We start from the raw sequence: 19,914 nt of genomic DNA on the forward strand, positions 1-19,914 counted from the left end.
AGAAACGTGCTTAGATGACGTGTCTGACACTGAGACTAGTCTCCTTCCCTTGACATAGGATGATGTTTCTTAAAACATGGCTCTCAAGTGGCATCTGGGTTAGTAATATGACTACTAATACAATTACTATTACTACTGATGTCACTACCATAACCACTGTCACTACCAATAATAATAATTAATGAGACAGCTTCCAATATTACCCTACTTACAAACACTCCTGCTAATTCTAGCTGGCGTTACAGAGCACATATTAAGTGACAGATACCATCTTACATGCTTTGCTTATTAACTCATATTTCTCGCTGTACTTCTCTGTCCATCAGCGGGAAGGGGAGAATTATAAAGAGAATAAGAGAATTGTGAAGAGTGGCTTATGAGACTGAGTCTCCTGCCTAATGAGAGAGGCAACAAGACGACAGAAAGGGGGAAAACTGAGCACAAACCACCAGATGGTGTGAGAGGAAGCTTGGTGGGATGGTACCATTACGTTGGCCCCCAGGCCCTGCTCCTGGCCTGGATTCCATCCCGGCTCCGCCCGGTGTGAGCTAGGTGGCCCTGGTCATTTAGCCTCTGGCCTCAGTTTCTTTTTAGCCCGGGCCTAATAGTGCCAGCCTCATAGTGGTGTTGCGGGGATTGAGTGAATATACGTAAAGCGTGAGTGCCTGGTCCATGGTGTGTGTCAGTCATCATCACTGTCATCACCACTGTCCTCCTCCCCCTCCCCCTTCCCATATTCTTCTTCCTCTTCATCATCATATCCCAGAGGATCTTTGAGAAGCCTGGAGTCGCTGAGGGGTGGCATCAGAACAGCCTGGGATTTTAACTGGGTCTTAAAGGACAGCTACCCGACATTGGGACAGGTAGGGTGATGTGGGCAGCAAAAGTCACAGAAGGATTTTGTTGCTTCCAAGTGCATGCTTCATGTCGGAAATGGATCTACATTTTTTTGGAGAGTGGGTTACCAAATTACTTTATTTGAAGGAATATAAGTAGATGTTTTGGTACAGCTTATAGGAAAGGTAAAGATACGGATCTACATTTTCAAAACACAGAATTAAGTCTTTGTTTTTGTTTTTGTTTAAAGTCATTGCTGATTGTTGTTTAAGTAGCTAATGCTTCGAGGTGGGGCTTGAGGGGTTTTCCTGTGGAGACCTGTGTCCTCAGAGGTGCCTGTGCAGAGGGGCAAAACCAGCCCCTCCTCTCCAGCTGTGTGGTCTGAGCAAGGCTCCTTACCTCCCCAGCCCTAGTTTCCTCCTGTGTAGAGACAAGATCCAAGCAGTGCCTACTGCCTGGGGGCCCCCCAAGTTCTGGGGCAGTGCCCCCGACACAGGTGAAGTGCATAGCGAGGAGAGGCCCCTCTTTGTTCCAGTCCAGAGGCAGGAGGGGAACGTTCCCCCTCAGATGAGCGCCCTTGGGTAGGCTGTGTGCTTAGTCTGAAGAAGTGGGCTCGTTAATCTTTTGCTCAGCTTGCGAAAGTGCTTTCTTATCAAATAATAGAGATGATGGCAGTGGTGGCTTGATGCTACTGACTTGTGGTTCCCTTAAATACCATTTCAAGAAGATTTGCAATGTTAAGCTCTTTTCTCTTTCCACTCCCCACTTTTGTGCATTAAATTTCCATCTGTTTACCCAAAATGGAACTAAAAGAAACAAAAATAGCTATTGGGTGAATTAAGTACTAGTTTCCATGTATTCCCCAGGCTGGTGCACCCAGTGACCTCTGAAGTGACTTGTAAGTGACTTGCCTGTGGTCCACAGTGCACACAGGGAGCCACACCTCCCACCCCCAGTCACTCTCCAGCATCTCACCTGCTTTTTCTTCCGAGCACCTCCTCTGTGTGAAGTTCCCTTGTCTGTGGATGTGTTTGCTTCCTTTTCTGCCCTCCTCACCCCTCTAGAAGGTAAGCATCATGGGCTGGCCCTGTTCCCACTGTGACCCCAACACATAGAACATTTCCTGGCACAGAGTAGGCAGTTAAATATTTTGTCCAGTTAATGAAATAAGCTGCAGACCCTAAAGGCTAGACTTGTGTAGTCAGACCATCTGCAGGGTCTCTGCTCTGCCATTTTCTGGCTGTGGGACTATGGGCAAGTTAATGTCTCAGGACTCAGTTTCCCCAGCTTTTCATGGAGAATGGCTTGATCTACTTCCAAAGATTTTTTGAGGGGATCAAATGAGGTAATACACTGAAATGACTTAGCCCAGAGTAAGGTCTTCACACATGGTAGCTGTTATTAGCAAAATTACTGTTTTCATAAACCTGTGAAAGGACTAGAATAACTAACCTGTGTTCAGTGCATAAATAACCAAAAACACTGCTGAATTTAAAAATCACATCTACTCAAAATGAGTGTTTTCTTTCCCTCTCAAATGTACCTCTTTCAGTCCCTGACTGTAATTCCTTCTTCACCCACCCCTGACAATAGCCAGGGGCCCAAGCAACTGACAGAAGATGAGGTCGACCAGATGTCACAAAGGACTAATTCAGTGAGAACCATGTCAAACAGAGATGTTGTACAAACTTTGGATTTATCTCATCCTACCACCCGAGGATCTCCAAGAACTCTAAAAACTGGATTTCACCCACTCACTGGTTCAAAGACCAAGCAGCGAGTCACACACTCCAAAGCGGAGTACTCATGTCCTGGGCCGCTCGCTTGCTAGTTTGACCGCCACGCCTCCATGTAATGAGCTGCCATTGTCCAGTGTAAAGCATGGGAGGGATATGATCTGATTTATTTTTACATGGGCTGGAAGCATCTGGACAAACCTCTACAGTTTATCAAGCCCTTGAAACACCCCACTCTCTAACAGACCCTCACAAGCTCTCAGAGGAAACCGATTCCACTCCCATTTACAGGTGGGCACACTGGGGTCTTGGGAGGGTGAGAGGGGCAGCCAGGTTCACAGCTAGAAGGAGGCAGATCTGAGTTCAGGCAGGGAGGTCCAATGGTAAGAATGCAGTGAATTCAATGTCCGGCGTGATACCTCATTCCTGCCTCCCAGGAGAAAGGGCAAGAACCTGGGAGCCGGTCTCCCAGTCAGCACCTTCTGCCCCGTGTGACTTGAGCAGCTCGCTCTCAACTCCTTGGGGCCTCTTCCCCAGCAGATTGAGTTCGCTGGCTCTGGGTGGCCAGCCGAAGGTGGGCATATGTCCAGCATCCGAGAAGGAGTGAGCCAGGGACTGGGGGGCAGACAAAGGAAGTGGCAGTGCCAGTTAACAGGGCATGGAGACAGAACAGGATCCTGCCCCAGCTGTTGACAAGTGCCCCAGGGGCGGCCTGTTGTGTATGACTTCCTGTCCTGTTGTTGTGCCCACCTGTCCCCACAGAGGAGAAGACTGGGAACTGCCAGGCCCAGGGGCCTCCTTCGTTAGGAGTGTTAGGAGGGTTTTTGTAACACGGCAGCCACAATCCCCTTTGTCTGGGGTATTGCCAGGATCCCAGAGAGCGCCTTGGTGCTGGGAAGTCCCAACTCAAAAGGGAATGAAGTTTACTTTCTTGAAGAAGGGGGAGGTGGAGGGGGCAGCGCGGCTGGGCAGGTATAGTTCAGCGGTAGAGCATGTGCTTAGCGTGCAAGAGGTCCTGGGTTCAATCCCCAGTACCTCCATTAATAAATAAATAAAAATTTATAAACAAACAAAGAAACCTAATCCCCTCCCCCCAAAAAAATTTTAAAAAAGAAGATGGCTTCTGAGTCTGAGCTGTGGACCTTCCAGACACTGAGGACGTGGGCAGGCTAGGAGCTCAGGCGATGTCTGGAGTCAAGCTGGGCTGCTTTCTGGCATGCTCCTACTTGCCTGCCAACCAGCTCTCCAGATTTCCCTCCTCCCACAAGACTGGCTGCCTCTGACAGCCGCCTCCTTTGCTGCTTTAATATTTGAGATCTGGGGGAAGAAAGCTCTTCGGGGGTGGAGTATAACCCCTGGCACCTTGGGGCCCAGCCCGGCATCCCCTTGCCTGCTGCCTTCAGGGCTAATGAGGCGGTGGATGCAGAAGCTGGAGTCTGGGCTGGGCGCTGCGGCAAGCCTTTCCCCCTCGTGCCTGCCTTCCAGTTCTCCTCCGGCCAGCGGCTCACAGCATCCTGTGTGTGGCAATTTGGTGTCAGGAAGGACCCCAGAATCTTTTCTGTTTAGAGCTAGGCAGATCACCATTGGCTAGCTATGTGACCTTGGACATGTGTCCAAATCTCTCCAAGCCTCAGTTTCCACATTTGTAAAATGCAAACTCATAGTTATACCTCCCTTGCAGGGTGGCTGTATTAGAGGGTAACGTTTGCAGAACGGCCTCATGCTTCCTTGGCATGTAATAGGCCTTCAGCACATCATAGCAATGTGGCTTTGCAGCTCAGAAGCAAGTACCAGTCTTCCCTGAGGCTGCAGTTTGGCTGTGGGTGCAGAAAGCAGGTGCTGGGAGCTTCTTTCCCTGGCTGGGTTGGAGTGCATTGCCTTCTACAGCTCAGCTCAAAGCCACTAGCCAGTCAGGAATCTCCCCCTTACACAGGAGTCCCATGCCTCTACCTTCTCCTGGAAGTTTCTGGAAACTGTGTCCAAAAGTGCAAGGGTCACCATGTTGCCTTAGACTGTGGGGGATGGGGAAGGCCGGTGCTGTGTGATTATACTCACCTGAATCTAAACAGGTATACCTGTTCAGAGAGTCTAAATACAAGACCCATCCCCGCCCTGCTGCCCAGCTGGTGTCTGTGGAATAATAAATGGAGCAGGACAGCTAAGCCCTAGGGTCCTCCCAAGCTTGCCTTCTTGGCAGAGGCTGGTGGATGGTGGCAAGTGCCCTCACCGTGCTTTTGAAAGTGTTGTATTCAGAAGGAGGGGCATGTGTTTGAACGTGTTGGAAGCCCTTGCCTGTCTGGCTCCCACACGGTGAAAGAGCTGTGGTCTCTTGTCACAGATGCCGAGCCCCGGTGACTCTGAGTCTGTTGCACCTTCATGGCAGCTGTGAGCCCCGTAGGGAAGGTGTGGCCAGCAGGCCAAGGGAGCCGCGCCGCAACCAAGTGGAGAGCGACCTGCTTTCATGCAGCTCCTTTCCAGGTGTGTGGGAAGCAGCAAGACCCTGTCCTATTAGACCAGCTGCCTGCCGGCCAGGCCACCACACAGGGGAGCCCTGGCCTGAGAGATGGGCCAGATCCCCCGGGCCTGGCAGCACTCGAGCCCTCCCTGCTGTGGGAGGGAGCGTGGAGGGTGGCGGCCCGCATGCAGTCGCCACTGAAATCTGTATCATCCCGCCCACATAAGATGCCACCCTGGAGTCAGGCCCAGTTACCAAAGACAGATGGCTGTGTCCCCTCCAACGAGGCTCAAGGCCACACTGACATCTGCAGAGCCACGCCTGCTTTTTCCCTCCCTGAGGAGGCCCCGCCCACCGTCCTCGCTGCCCTCCCAGAAACTGCCCCAATCAGCCAACTCCCCAGGAGACTGCTCCCGGGTAGCAAGTTCTCCTGTGAAACGGTTATCTTTCTACCGAGGAAATATTTTCTTTTTTTCTGAAAAGAACCATTTGTTAATACCCAGACCTGCTCAAGCCTCCAAGGATGGAGGACAAAACCCTTCCCCATTTCATGTGCTCACTTGCCAGACTGAGAACTCTGGAGCCCTGCACAGAGTTCTGGATTAAGAGCAGACCCCTAAAAACGTGTTAGCAGCCAGAGGGGTTTGCATCCAGGACTAAGAAATGTGCGGGGTATTTCTAAACTCAAAGGTTGAGTTTCTAATGTGCGCTTCTGTGCTGATGGGGGAGCAGCGTCACTGAGAAAACAGTCTCTGCCTTCAGAGAAGTTATAGTCTGAGGAGAGAGCCAAAGAGAAAACCCTCACAAGCAGAATGATTGCAAATGGGGTAAGTGCTGTGAGGATGCAGAGCTGAGGGCAGAACAGAGACCAGGCTCAGGGCCAGCGGGCCGAGAGGGCCTCCCACGGCCTGGCAGGGACGCTTGAACCAGGTGGAGGTGCTTTACCCAAGTGCCAAATGCTTGGGCGGCCAGGTGTTTGCATTTGCCTGAGACTCTTCTGGTTTGCACCTGCTGCCCTAGAGTTGCTGGTAACAGCACTCCTGTTCCCTTTCAAAAATGGTCCAGCTTGGGTGACACATTGCAGGGTTCCTATGCCTAATACTCATCACCCCTAAGATGAAGGAGGTGGGGCAGGGTCCAGAAAATGGAAGGCCAGGGCCAACTTACAGAGCAGCGGTGGAGTGTACTATTTGGGAGCTTGGATGTTGGGAGTACCCTGCCTGGGACCACATCGCAGCTCTGCCACATACTAGGCACGTGACCTGGGGCAAGTTACTGCAACCCTCCAGCCCTCAGTTTCCCCACGTGTAAAATGAGGATCATCATAGTACCTGTTTCATAAAGGAGATAGGAGGATTAAGTGAGTCAATTGATGTAAAGGGCTTAAAACAGTGCCGGGTGCTTAGCAGATACTCTGTACATGTTAGTTGTTAGTGTTCCCTAATATTCCTGGGATGCCGTGGGAGCCAGGCCGGGATGCCCTGTTTGTCACCCAATCAACCTTCCATCCCACTGCTCACAATTAGGCTCCCTAAAGGGCAACCACTGGAAAGAGGCAGGGAAATCGCTCACGGCTAATCCTGGCTGGTTGTAATCTAAATTTATATCCATGTGCATATCTGAGCAAATGGAGGTTTTTCTCATGCCTCTAATCTGTACCAGATGGGTTCTAATAAGCAAAGTGTATTCCCCCCCAGGAAGCCCTAAGCCCCACCTCTAGCACAAGTCCCCTGACCCCACATGGAGATTCTGCCAGGGGTCAGCTGCAAGGGTCTGAGGCAGCGAGGCTGCTGGAGGAGATAGGCCTAGGGGTCAGGAGATGGCTGCCTAGCTCTGACTCCAAGCTGGGCCAAACCATTCTGGTTTACCAAGCAATTCTAGAAAAAATAATTAGTCCAAGATGTGAACGGGACTAGAATCACTTCCTTTGTGCTGGGAGTGGAATCTGACTTCGGTGGGACAATGTTGGTTTCATTCTCCATGGACGTTCTGGCTTGGTGTTAGGCCACCGTGGCCCTCCAGAAATCGTGGGAGACTTGTGGGGAGGGAGGGCCTCAGAGCTGGCACCACAGAGCCGACCTTGACCTTCCCAGAGCAGTCCCTGCTTGAGGAGCTGTCACTTTACTGGGGAAAGCTTGGCATCTTTGCAGGTTCCTGCCTTGCCAGACCCAGCCAGACAGCACGGCGGGGAGTGTGCTTCCCAGCAGGATCTGTGAAAAGGATGGATTCAAGGGAAGGTCACCCCGTTCAACCTCAGTGCTCAGCAGTGGTCCCCCTGAAGGTGGGGCAAAGTCAGTGGAAGAATTTAGGGCTGAAGGTAGGAGACATTCAGGCCCACCCCCTCCCTTGACCACCACCTGCAGCTCTCCGGCTGGTCCCTGTGAGACTGCCTTCCTAGACTAAGGGTGCTCACAGGCGGGGTGGGATGGGCTTACAGGGTGATGGGGGAATCTTAGGGAGTGACCCTAAGGCATCCTGGACCTCCCCCAAACCCTCCCCACCCCGGGAGCCAGGCCCACACCCCAGAGCCCTCTGTGCTCCCAGCCAACAGTGGGAGCCCAGCTTTTCCGGGGCTGAGCTCAGGCCGGGTCTCGAGGCCCTGTCCAGCCAGTGGGCACTTCCAGATCTGCCTGCCTGAGTACTTGTACTGAGTCCTCATGGGTGGACATAGTGGGGACATACCTACTGGCCCCAGAGTTGGCCTGCCAGTTGGGGACAGAGGCACAGGCCTTCTCATGCCAGGGGCTCAGGTGACATGGCCTCCAGCTACAGGCTTGTACCCCATCTGCCAGCCTGGCTCTTTCCCCAAGGCCCCTGCCCACCTTGAGGAAGAACAGAGCCTGCTTTGAGCTGGAAATTGGAGGCGTTTCCTGTTTCATGTTGTTAAGACACTGCTTATAGGACTGTAATCCCAATAAATCATACGCTTGCTGAGTGGGGCAGGGTTTTTTTTTTTATTTTTTCCAGGCTGCAGGGACCTCTTAAAACCAAAGCCTTAAGAAGTTTACTCTCTTCCATTTTTTTTTTTTTTTTTTTTTTTTTTTTTGGCAGGATAAAATGGCTTTTGCAGACCTGGTCCAGTTAAAGGGCCTTGCCAGTCCTTGATACACTCAGGCTCACCTACGTGATTAGCTTCGAGACAGGAAGAGAAACTGAGTCACACCCCGTGGGACTGGTCTTCCTGTTGCTGCCGAACAAACAGCTCTGTGACCTTGGACCCAGCACTTGGCCTCACTGGGTCTCTCTTTCTTCCTCTCAGCCCCCTTCCTGTTAAAGTCTCGTTTTCTTTGGTGTATTTTATGGACTGCCCCACATGACATTAGTTGTTATTTTCTGCACACAAAGACAAATGCTCCCAGTCGGTGACCCTTTTAAGTGGCTTTGTTTGTCACAGTAGCAGCCTGCCCGGATGCGTTCACATGCACATGCGGTGTTTTTGAGGTTAGGCCGCCAGCAGCACTTAGGGGTGCAGGTCCCTTGCAGTAATTCTGTGCCCACCCCACTCACCACATCACACATTCATGACCCCGTGACCCCTGGGTCTGTGTTGCCATTGCCCCTTCCCCTGTTCAGGGTTCTTGACGGCCAAGGCCAAGGGCCTGCACTGCCAGAAACAGTTTCCAGATCACACTCAACATAGTGGTTGCATTTGTTGCTCTGTTTTATGAGCTGGGGTGGAGTGGGTGGTGGGCAGCCCGCTGGAAGGTTTTGCAAGCTTTACATGTTTATACTTGCTGGAGGGCTGGGAGGTGGGGGGAGGGAGTTGGCTGGACTTGAAGAAGGCTGGAGCTGAGGCATTTAATAGGACCAGATTCCCTTAGCCTTTTCTGCTGTTGGGTCTTTTCTCTGTCAGTAGACACTGAACAGTGGTAGTAGTTAACCTTTACCAAGAACTTACCACATGCCAAACGCTGTGCTAATAAGCACTTTATGTACATACATCAAGCCTTCTTGAGAAGTGGTCCTATTATTTATACCCATTTTGCTGATGGGGCAACTGAGGCTAAGGGCGATAAGGTAACTGCATAGGATTACAGTTTAATTCATTGAGGTGCACTGGATTCCAGCCTAGGGCAGTCTTCCTCCAGAGCCCATGCTTTTGCCCACGTACAGTAGGTACAGCTGTTGTCAAGTAGAAGCTGTGAAATAACAGCAAAAGGGGTGATCATGATGGAAAATGTCTAGAAACCACTGACCTAACTCCATATCTAAAAGAAAAACAGGCCTGAAGAAGGTAATAATCTGCCCAAAGTTACAGAGCCAGTTCACTTGCCTCCAGAACTTTCTCCCAGTGAGGATTTGGTATAGGATCCTCAGACACTTAATCCAGGAGCATGCATGCAAACCACACTTCAATCTAGAATTGGCTGGACTAGGGCAGAACCCCAGCCCCACGCCCCAGAGCAGCCTTGTCTGAGGGATCTGCTACATTCATCTGAGGTAGTGGTTCTCAAAGTGTGGTCTGGGGGACCCCTGGGGTCCCAGAGACTTTTCAAGAGACCACAGGGTCAAAATTATGTTCATAATATCATAAGGTGTTATTTGCCTGTTCACTCTCATTTTCTCACACGTGTCCAGGGCAGTTTTTCAGAGTCTGTGTGACGTGTGATCACAGTATCACTCTGATGGCTGACAGGATGTGAGCTTGTGTATTCAGATGTTCTAACATTTTCTGTTTTAATTTCTGATACAGTAATTAGTGACAAAATAATACACACAAACAAAAGCTCTTTTGGGGGCCTCAGTAATTTGTAAGAGTACAGAGGGGATTCTGAGACCAAAGCACTTGAAAACCACTATTCTGAGGTGCCAGACCCAGCCAGGGGGGGAGTCAGTGGCTTGCAGCCAAGCTCAGCCTAAGGGAAAGGCAAGAAGAGGAAAAGAGCCTTTTTCTTTGGGAAGGAACCAAGCAGAGAGCCCCTGGGAACCATGCATCATCAGTCATTCCCAGTGTCCCTCCTCTGGACCCTTCTCACCCTGCAGTTAGGACATAGCCGTGGCCTGTGCAGATGGGAGTTTTTCTAGGGATTTTCCAGAATATCCAGGAATGCAAGCCAGCTTCTCAGCATCCCCAGTGGGCTAGATGAATTACCAGAAAGGAAGTAGTGGCCTGGAACCCAGAGGCCAAGGGAAGGATGTTACTGAGAAAGTCCACGAATTGCTTGTCATTTTACCTTCCTATGGACCACAGGCCAGGGAGGTGGGTAAGCCAAGGAGAAAGGCCTGAAGAGGCCATCTGGGGGCTACAACAGCCTTATTTGTGGACAGGTGGCCACCAACCACCTTCCCAGAGGCAGAGGGACAATTTTAACCCTGGAGGATTTTTGTATATTGAGAATATTAATCAGTGTGCAATTCAGGAGACAGAAACCACCCTAGGTGTTTTAAGCGGGAAGAGATATAATGCAGGGAATTAGGTGCCAACAGAATCACTGAGGGCTCAAGGAGCATGTTCAAAGCTGAACCTCTGGGAATGACTGCAAGGACAATACAGAACTTGTCATCAGGGGGCTACTCCCTCTGAGATAACCCTGGAAGTTGCAATTCAGGATTGATGCTAGAGTCCAGCAGTCTTTGCTGTTGCCTTCAGTGAATAGCGCTACTGCTGCCTCTGAAGCACTCAGGAAGGTGGGAAACGTATGCTCGAATTCTCTGTAGGGGGTACAAAAGACCTCATATTTTATGACTCGGCTTGCTAGCAGAAACAGGCCACAGGGGCACAAAGGTGGCCTCTTACCTCACATCCATTTACCAGAAATCTTGCAGCTGTAGCTTAATGATGACGTTCAATTTGCAAAGCAGTCTGGGAAATGTAGTTTTCAAATTTCTATGTCTCCAACTAAGATGGTAAAATGGAGGCCGAATGAACCCATCCCCAGTATCTGCCCACCAATTATCAACAATGCATTTTTTCATGTGCCAAGTTGTAAGAGGCACAAGGCAGAAGAATGAATCATGACACCATCTGATTAGATTTCACGGTCTCCTGAGTTCCCTCTTGGATTTCCCCTGGTGCAGCTGGGAGATGCTGCTTGGAGGTTTCATGGCCACACTTAGCTGTCTGTCTTGGCTGTTGGCCATGATAAGGAAGAATGGCTGGCAAATCCACAGACTATCTTTTTGTTTATACTTCAGTCTCTAATGCTGGTGATTTAGATAAATCCTTCCCCTTGGATCAGAAGGAGTGATGTGTAGAAGCATGATTCTGAGCTTGCCTTATAGCATTGTAGTGTAAGAACTGTAAAACTCAAAAATATCTGGAGGGAAGTCAAATGGGCATTCACAGTCAAGATCTTGTAAACATGCACAAATGGATTGTTGTTCCTTATTGGTTTCCACAAGCTCCCTGCAGAGAGTCCTGGCTTCCCACTCTAATGTGTCAATGCTGTGCCCTTGAAAAGTGTATGGCATTCTTTTCTGGGCAGAAACAGGATGTGGTCCAGAACTGAGAACTTGGGTGCATTATGCTACATTCCTGATGCCTAGCCATCCTTGCAGTCGTTTGGTTTATTGAGGATCTGTTGCGTCTAAGCCCCGTGCTGGGCATATTTTGGAAAGTGAGAGATGATGAAGGTATCACTCTAGTCCTGAAGATGAAAAGTCTAGTTGGAAAGATGGAATGGAGTTCTAAGGGATCTTGGAGAAGGAAGAGATGATTTTCTTCGGAGAAGGGATCTGAAAAGGCTTCTGGAAGGAAGTGGCATACTAAGCCTTGAAGGATAACTAGGATCTGGACAGGCAGAGGTGAGCTCCGGTTCACTCTGATTTGTCCTTGTGTAGAGGTGGGATTGGGCAGGGTGAGCTTGAGAACCGCAGATGTCTGGTGGCCTGGTGTGTCCTGATGATGGGTGCATGCCAGGGCTGGGAAGTAGGTTGGGGTGAGGTTCTGAGCATCCTTGAAGGCCAAGGCTACAAGGCTTCCCCAGCCTGTGGCCTCCTCAACGCCACAGCAGTTGGTACGCTCAGTGCACCAGTGAAGTGACTCAAACCTAGGTATACTTTCTGAAACATCAAAATAACTTCCAAGTGAACCACCTTCAAGAATCCTGATTATTTTGTTTTTAAAAAATAAATAAACAAAAACATCCTTTGCCCTCAAGGAGAGAAGCTTTTAAAACTTCGAGGATGAGCTAAACTTTTGGAGACCTGAGGCAGGTCACCTGTGGGCCATTCCCGGTGATTGCCTGCAGCTGACTTGCTCAGGAGCTGGGGAGGGAGAATGGAGGCCTTCTTCCTGGACAGAGTACCTCTCTGCGTGTCCAGGGGAAAGGTGGTGACAGCAGGGGCCTATCGCACACACATGGAAGTGGGGCGTGGAGGGGCAGCCAGCACGAGCCAAGACCCTCTGTGGCTTGGGCCCTGCTGGACTGTAGAGTGGTCTTCACTGTGGGAGACTCGTGAGGACTGGTGGAGAACAGGGGTCAAGCTTGGTGGGGTCAGGGTGGGAGGGCCTGGGGAGGGGAGGAACGGGCCCTTAGTGGCAGAGTCACAACTTTGCTGACCACCAAGGCACTAGTCACCTTCCTGCAAATGGCGCCCCCTGGTGACGCACAGAACACCTGTGACGGGTGCCCCTGAGTTTGTAACTCAGAGGCCTTGCTGAACCCCCGCTCCCTGCTTCCTTCTGGCTGCCCCACACCGTGGCCATGGGTTCTGGGTGTGACACAGGCCCCGGGACCATTCCTCCCTGGAGGACTGGGAGCACCAGGCTGGGCCACCCTGGCCTGCCACAGGAGGTGACGCAGGCCCACCTCAGCCCGGGTGCCAGTTAAGGAGGGAGCGGCTATCACCCCCGCATAACAGTGTGATGTGGGTCATCTCCTCTGGCCTCACGAGGACCCTGAGGAGTGGGCGCTGCCCTGTCTCACCAGTGAAGAAAACAGCCTCGGGGTGTTGTCTGCGGTGATGGGGCACAGCTGGGTTTGGAGCCCAGGTCTGTTCGACTCTTTCCTCTGCAGTCAGCCTCTCCCCTCCCTGGAGACCGGAGACTCCATCTGAACTCTTTGGATGGGGCAGGAGTCCCTAGTTCCACGTGCTGGCTAACCCCTTCTTTCCTCAGGCTCTGCTGAAGGCCCCCAACAGGAATTCCTTCCTACTCATGAATGTCTGTGCACTGGGATAGACTGGGGTCTCCTCCACGGCTGTCCTCTGAGAGCCGGTGCTGAACGGGGCCCCCTCTGCACTTCAGGGAGCACCCCGCCCAGGCTGACCCTCTCTCTCTGCTGCCCCCCAGGCCCTTCATGCTGCTGCCGCCGCTGATGGAGTGGATGCGTGTGGCCATCACCTACGCGGAGCACCGCCGCAGCCTCACCGTGGACAGCGGTGACATCCGGCAGGCCGCCCGGCTGCTGCTGCCCGGCCTGGACTGCGAGCCCCGGCAGCTCAAGTATGGAACTGGGGAGGGGTGAGGCGGGGGTCCGGCTTCCCCACCCAGCCCTGGGTAGACCCTCTGCTCCCTCCTCTTCCTGGATCCGGAGGGGCAGCAAGCAGAGGCTGCAGCCCGTTCACTCGAGCTGCTCTAAGGCATGTCCTGCACAAGCCCACCTGTTAGAACCGATCTACTCCGGCCCCCGGCTATGCTCAGATGCGTCCTCTGCAGCCGCTGGTCTGGCACACAGAGCGGACTCACATTTGGATTTGGGCGGGAGAGCTCTCGCAGTCTGACTCTTTGGGATATTTGGGGGTACACGGCAGAAGTGGGTCCTCCCTTCCTGTGATCACCACCATTTTCTTGAGCACTTCCTAGGTGCAGGCCAGTCCTGAGCCCTTCCTTTTTATGTGCATTTCCTCATCCTCATGACAATGTCAGAGGCAGACAGGCTGAGATGCCCACATTACAGATGGAGAAGGTGAGGATCAGGAGGGATAGTAACTTGCCCACAAATACTTAGCGGGTTACGTGACCGTGTTCAGATTTGAACCCAGGCCCCTATGGTGCCAAGCCTGGGCTGTTCATTTCCTTGCCAGTGTGCCTCTCTTGTATTGGACTGGCTTCCCGAAGTTGTTCCAGAGAGGGCTTTCTCCGGCTGCGCTTGACCTGGGAGAGCGTTAGTTTTTTGTTTTTTAACCTCTTCTCTCTCTATGGCAAATAGCAGGACCTCGTTCTAGGGGCATGTACTTTTTACTCTTTGGCTCAATCAAGGCTCCAGGCAGCAGCCAGCTACTGGAGGCCTGTGGTGTGCCCTCCGCAGACACAGGTTTTCTCTGTGACTCTCCTTGGTAGGTTGGCTTGGTTGCTACAGAAGTCTGGGCCACTCTCTTTGGTGCTTCTGGGCCTCACCAGGAAGCGCTGAGGGGAGAGCATGGAGAGCTGAGACCTGGAACTTGGCCTTGGCTTCTTCCTCCTCGGGGTGGTCCCCTGAGAGATCATTTTAGATGGGCCTTCATTTCTGACAAGTGATAGCTCCCAAGTGCTCAGAGCACTTGTTTAACGTGTTTCTAGAACAGCCGACATGTGTGCTCCTTATGTCACTGAGCATGACAAGGCCGGGCACTGCTGATTACACAGTGCTTCCCAGTGCTTCCCCATCCCGTCCTCACACCACGTCCGCCTAGCGCAGCTGTGTCTCCTCTCACTGGGAGGCAGTGTCCCAGCAGAAAGAGCCATGCTCACATGCCCCGCTCTCTTCTGCACAGGCCCGAATGCTGTTTCAGTTCCTTCCGGAGGCTGGATGCGCGAGCGGCTACTGAGAAATTCAACCAGGACCTGGGTTTCCGCATGCTCAACTGCGGGCGGACGGACCTCATCAGCCAGGCGATCGAGGCCCTGGGCCCCGACGGGGTGAACACCATGGACGACCAGGTGCGTCCTGAGCACTCTGCCAGCCAGGCTCAGGGGCCAGGGGCCATGCACAGGGATTCGTGATTGCCAGAGTCGGTGGCACTGTTCCTTCTGTCCCAAACCTGAGAGACCCACCCACTCAGCTCTGTGCTTCTAAGCGGAGCCCTGCTGTGCAGGTGGAATGTCAACCCAGAGACGTCCCTAGGGCCCCTGGGAAACCCTTTGTAACGGGGATTCTGCTTCCCCTCACTGGAAGGATGGAGGCTGTCCCGGAGGGTGCAGGGCTGGGAAAAAGTTCAGAAAAGTTAGCTTGACAGCAAGCTATGGATAATAGTCACTGAAACTTGTACCAGAGCATCCTGTGTGCCTGCCACGTGCCAAGCCCGCACACATCCTTGCCTTCATGGGTTAACGTTCTAGAGGAGGATACTGAGAAGCATGAACACATAAAATACAAGAGTATGTTAGTGAAAAGTGCTGAGAAGTTAAGTGAAGCCAGAAAAGGGGATAGGAGGTGTTGGAGGTGGTCGACAATTTTAGGTAGAATTTAACTTGAATTTTTTGGTTTGCTTTGGTTTTTGTTTCTACCGTGAACAGCTACCATTCATATAGCACTGACTGTGTTCCAGGCATTGTTCTAGGCGCTTCTCACAGATTAACTCATTTAATCTTGACCACGGCCCTGTGATGTAGGTACTGTTCTCACCCCCTTTTAAAGATAAGACAACTGAGGTACAGAGGTTCTCATTTACTTAAGGAGCAGAGCTGGGATTAGAGAATCCGAGCAGTCCGACCTGCTGTGGAAGACCCAGTTTGTTTCTTTGATGCGGTTTTGTGAGTGCTTGCAGTGTGGGTCGTGGCCCCGTGGTCTGGAAGACCACACAGAAGCATGGGGGAAGTGAAATGATAACTGAGGGGTCACATAGCGCTCTCAGATGAGGTGACAGCACAGAAGAAGGCGTGATGAGGCACTTGGCAAACCCAAGCCCGAGTGGACCCGAGGGGTGCGGCAGGAGCAGCCAGGGAGGGCTTCCTCCTGGAGGACCTGAGCTGAGCTGGAGGGAGGGCAGATCGGATGCAGCGGAGAAGGGGGCAAGGCATTCCAGGGAAGGGAGATGCTGGGAGCAGGAGCATTGGGATGGGACAGGCGGGCACGCGCTGGGTTAGGGGAGACCACGAGGCTGAGGGGGATGCTTCGGCAGGGCTACAGGGGCAGCAGGCAGTGTGTCGGGTCTCCCTGAGGCACCTGCCAACGCCGGCCCTGGGCTTTGCAGGCGCATTCGTCCCGGGGCAGTCGTCCTCCCCCAGCAGCGCGGTGGGGAAGCCCGTGGACCCTGGCTTCAGAGGGACCTGGGGCTTAATCCTCCACGCTGTAGCTGTGGCATCTTGGGCAAGCTCCTCTACCCCTCTGAGCCTGTTCCCCCACCTCCAGCACAGCGGGGTGCCAGTGAGGTTAGGAAACTTCTGAGTTGGGCGTGTAGTAAATGCTCGGTGAATGTTCGTTCTGGTTTTTGTCGTCCACGTGGTGATGATCTCTGAAATCTGTTAAGTGGCCTCTTTCAGTTTAGCCTCTCTAGGTGCCTGCAGTGGGGAGGGGCCAACACACAGAAAGGAGTTTTTCCTCACAAGGCTCGTAGCCTGGTGGACACTCAGAATCGTGTATGGATGTGTGGCGGAAAAACAAGCCAAGGATGTGCCGAGGAGAATGAAACAAAGTCAGGTCCTTGCTCGGTGGCCGTTGGCTTTTCTCTAACTGCTCGGTCCTGTTGGTCCCCTCGGCCTTGGTGTTTGTAGAATGATCTGGGTACACGGGCCTCTCACCCATAATTCATCTCGGGCCATTTCTTTACTCTGGGCACTAGGCAGGAATTTATGAGGTAAGGAGATCTTGTCTACACACAAATAACCTAATAAATAACCTCGCAGGGCTGCAGACAGACCCTTGCCAGGATCCAGCTGTGGGATAACACTTTCCACAGCTGCCTTTGCTGTTACTGGCCACGGAGAAAGATTCCCAGCCAGGGAGGCAGCCCCGGTAACCGCCCACCTAAACTCAGGGAGGGATTGGGCCTCAGCTTTCAGAAAAGCTCAGAACTGCTCACAGCACGAGATGTTAAAGTCAAGCACCTCTCCACCCTCGTCACCCTCGTGAGATGCCTCAGAGGGAGAGCTTCGCAGCTCAGGCAGACCTGGGTTCTGTTTGAGTTCATCCTCTCAGTCCTTGTGTGACTTGAGCAAGTTAACCCCCCTCTCTGCTTCTCACCTGTAAGGTGGGGATGATAACAGAACCTCCCTAACAGGGATGTCATGGTCATTAAATGAGGTGATGCATGTGAATCACTTCACACGGTGACTGACAAGCCTGGGATGGGTCCGGGTGTGACGGTGTGACAGTAGCAGTGGTGGTGTTATTGTGTTATTGTAGTTAGTTAGCTCGACCAAGGTAAGCTTACTCTGTACTAAGCACTTCATACACAGTAACTCATACTCTTTACAACAACCCAGTGAGGTAGGTACTGTTATTATTCCCATTTTAAAGATAAAGAAACTGAGGCACAGAGAAGTATAAGTAACTGGTGCAAAGTTTACAGCAGAGGTAGCCTTTGTACCTGAGTCTGGCTGCAGGTCCTGTGCCCCCTGCCCCTCTGGTGACCTGCAGTGCTTGTGGAAAAGTCCCTACGTATCCTTCAGGTGTCATGTCCAGTGGCCCTACAAGGGGCAGGTGTCTTGTCCAGCACAGGACACAGGATTGTTCAGGATGAGCAGCTGGTTAAGCAGGAGACCTGTATTTGTGGTTTCTGGAGCAGACGCCTATGGAATATGTGTCTTCATGTTCTGTTTCCAGACAGTTTAGCATCTGCCTTTGGTTCACACAGGGTATGACGCCACTGATGTACGCCTGTGCTGCTGGGGACGAAGCAATGGTTCAGATGTTGATTGATGCTGGAGCAAACTTGGACATCCAGGTGAGAAAGCCCCACAGGGCTGTACCGGGCCCCTGTCCCAGCAAGAGAACACCCCAAAGTCTTCATCGTGCATGCTGGGTGCGATATTTTGGACAATTGGATAGATGTGTCTCAGGGGACTGGAAATATGAGATGCACAGAGATCACAGTTAGCAAAGAGGGTTTTTCTTCAAGATTTGAGCTTTCTATCAGAGAAGTGAGCTCAGGGGATTTGAGTGAAGAAAATGGCATCATTCTGTTACTGTAGCACCTTTCCCCTTTTACCAACTGAATCCCTGGCCATTCCTACCATCCCAGATACTTCTAGCTCTACCTCCCTCCGACGCATAAAGTGCTTTCTCTCTGCCATCTCTCTGTCCAGGGCAGACATCACTAATTGAACATCTTTTTGAGCCTTATCCACATAGTGCTCCAGGCAGACATTACCAATCAAATGTAGAAAGCACTCAAATTGACTCCAGGTCACTGTCTCTGCAGGGTTCCCTTAGCTCAGGCACCTGTGTCACCGGCCCAGGAATGTCACTTACCAAGGAAACACTGATCATCTGTGGTATTTTTCTAGGTTCCAGGCAACTCTCCCAGGCACCCCTCCATCCATCCTGACAGCCGGCACTGGACCTCACTGACATTTGCAGTGCTGCACGGACACATCTCTGTGGTCCAGGTGAGTTCCTGCCAGGTGTGCAGGGTGCCCTCAGCTTGCTCAGCTGCGTGAGTGGCAGCCTGGAATCAGAGACACCAGAGGCGCTGGTGAAGTTCGGCTCACTTGGTCAGGAGGGCAGAGACCCACAGGATTTGCTTTAAGGAGCAGGTTTAGGTGGGAGGAGACGTGTGGGGCTTTAGGGAGTAAGATGCAGGCCCCAGCAGTACCAGGCCTGCCTGGCATCTCTGCATCTGTTGCTGGAGTCTGTGCAGGTGTGCTCCGTGTCTCTCCTCCAGCCATCTTCCCGACTCTTAGCTTTATCTACTCATGAATTCTCTCTATCATGCTGTCCTGGTTCTGCACCTCCCTGTTTGCAGGCTTAGTCTCTTAGCTTCCCATTTCCTGAGAGAGGACTCAGACTGGCCCAGCTCACCCATCAAGCCAAGCCACGCTGTGCCCACCGTGGCCCTGGTAGCTGTGGCTGGTGTGAGGGTGGGGTTCAGGCCTAGAAGTGGAAGCTGTGGACAGGGCACCAGCTACACTGCCCCTCAACTCCTAGACTCCTCTCCTCAGGCCACGGGTCCAAGGGTTCCAGCACCCCTTCCTGGGAGCTGGTATTACGCCCTTGCCGTCTGCTAGATTTCAAGTCCTCTGAGGGCAGGGGTCACATCCTCCCTCTTCACCCCTGTCCACACAGCCCTAGCCTAAAGGAGGGACTCAGTAAATGAAGGTCACTGGCCTGGCTGCCACCTCCTGCCTGCTTTTTGGTGACTGCCCTCCTGAGGACCTGAACAGAGTGCCACCCTAGCCCAACTGGCCTGCAGGGCTGTGCCCTGGACTGGTGCCCAGTTTCACCCCAATGGGCAGGCCTCTTCCTCTGCCGCCTCGGTGCCTTGGCTCAGGCAGCGGTGCCACGACTGGTTTCTGACTGACAACAGCCTCTGGCTGGCAGCCGCCCTCGCTCCCCACATGCTGTAGGGAGGCTGAGAGGTCAGCCTGGACCCCTCGCACCTGGTCTCAGGTGAGGGGCGGGCGGGTTTCCAGACTGCCAAGCGCAGGCTCTGAGGAGGCTTTGGTAACCCAGAAACCTAGGGGGCCTCTCCCTCCCTCCAGAGCAGCCCGTCAGGAAAGGTGAGATGGGACTGAAGTCACCTGTCCGAGTGGTGCAGACACCACCCCTGCCCCAAGGCAAAGCCAGCCAGCTGGGCGGGAACTGCTTGGTATCTGTTAACCCTGCCCCGTGTATCCCCTGCAAGGCCTGCCCCCGCTAGAGTGGGGAGAGGCCACCTGGTTTCCCAGACAGGGAGCCCCTGCCCCGGCCCCGCACCTCCCAGCCTTGGGTAGCTCACCAGGCCTCTCTGATGGGAACCCTAAAAGCCACTAGGTATTGAGCCCCTGTGGAGAGCTGAGCACCATTCCCCTTAATCCCCAACAATGCTGCTAGGCAGGTCTCTCTCCCATTTTCCAGATGTGGAAGACGAGGCTTGGAGAGTTGA

General features: G+C 52.6%; 1 protein-coding gene across 2 annotated transcripts in view; it reads left to right on the top strand.

Annotated features, from left to right (window-relative positions):
- Positions 1 to 19,914, top strand: part of ABTB2 (ankyrin repeat and BTB domain containing 2) — a 172,504-nt gene that overhangs the window by 140,814 nt on the left and 11,776 nt on the right. For both annotated transcript variants that reach the window (XM_064492459.1, XM_011000573.3), the window contains exons 4-7: positions 13,262 to 13,414; positions 14,665 to 14,830; positions 17,686 to 17,775; positions 18,338 to 18,439. In XM_064492459.1, coding sequence (XP_064348529.1) covers positions 13,262 to 13,414; positions 14,665 to 14,830; positions 17,686 to 17,775; positions 18,338 to 18,439 — 511 coding nt within the window. The remainder of the gene's footprint in view (positions 1 to 13,261; positions 13,415 to 14,664; positions 14,831 to 17,685; positions 17,776 to 18,337; positions 18,440 to 19,914) is intronic.

The sequence above is a fragment of the Camelus dromedarius genome, chromosome 12 (assembly GCF_036321535.1).
Source record: "Camelus dromedarius isolate mCamDro1 chromosome 12, mCamDro1.pat, whole genome shotgun sequence".
In the NCBI taxonomy this organism is placed as follows: domain Eukaryota; kingdom Metazoa; phylum Chordata; class Mammalia; order Artiodactyla; family Camelidae; genus Camelus; species Camelus dromedarius.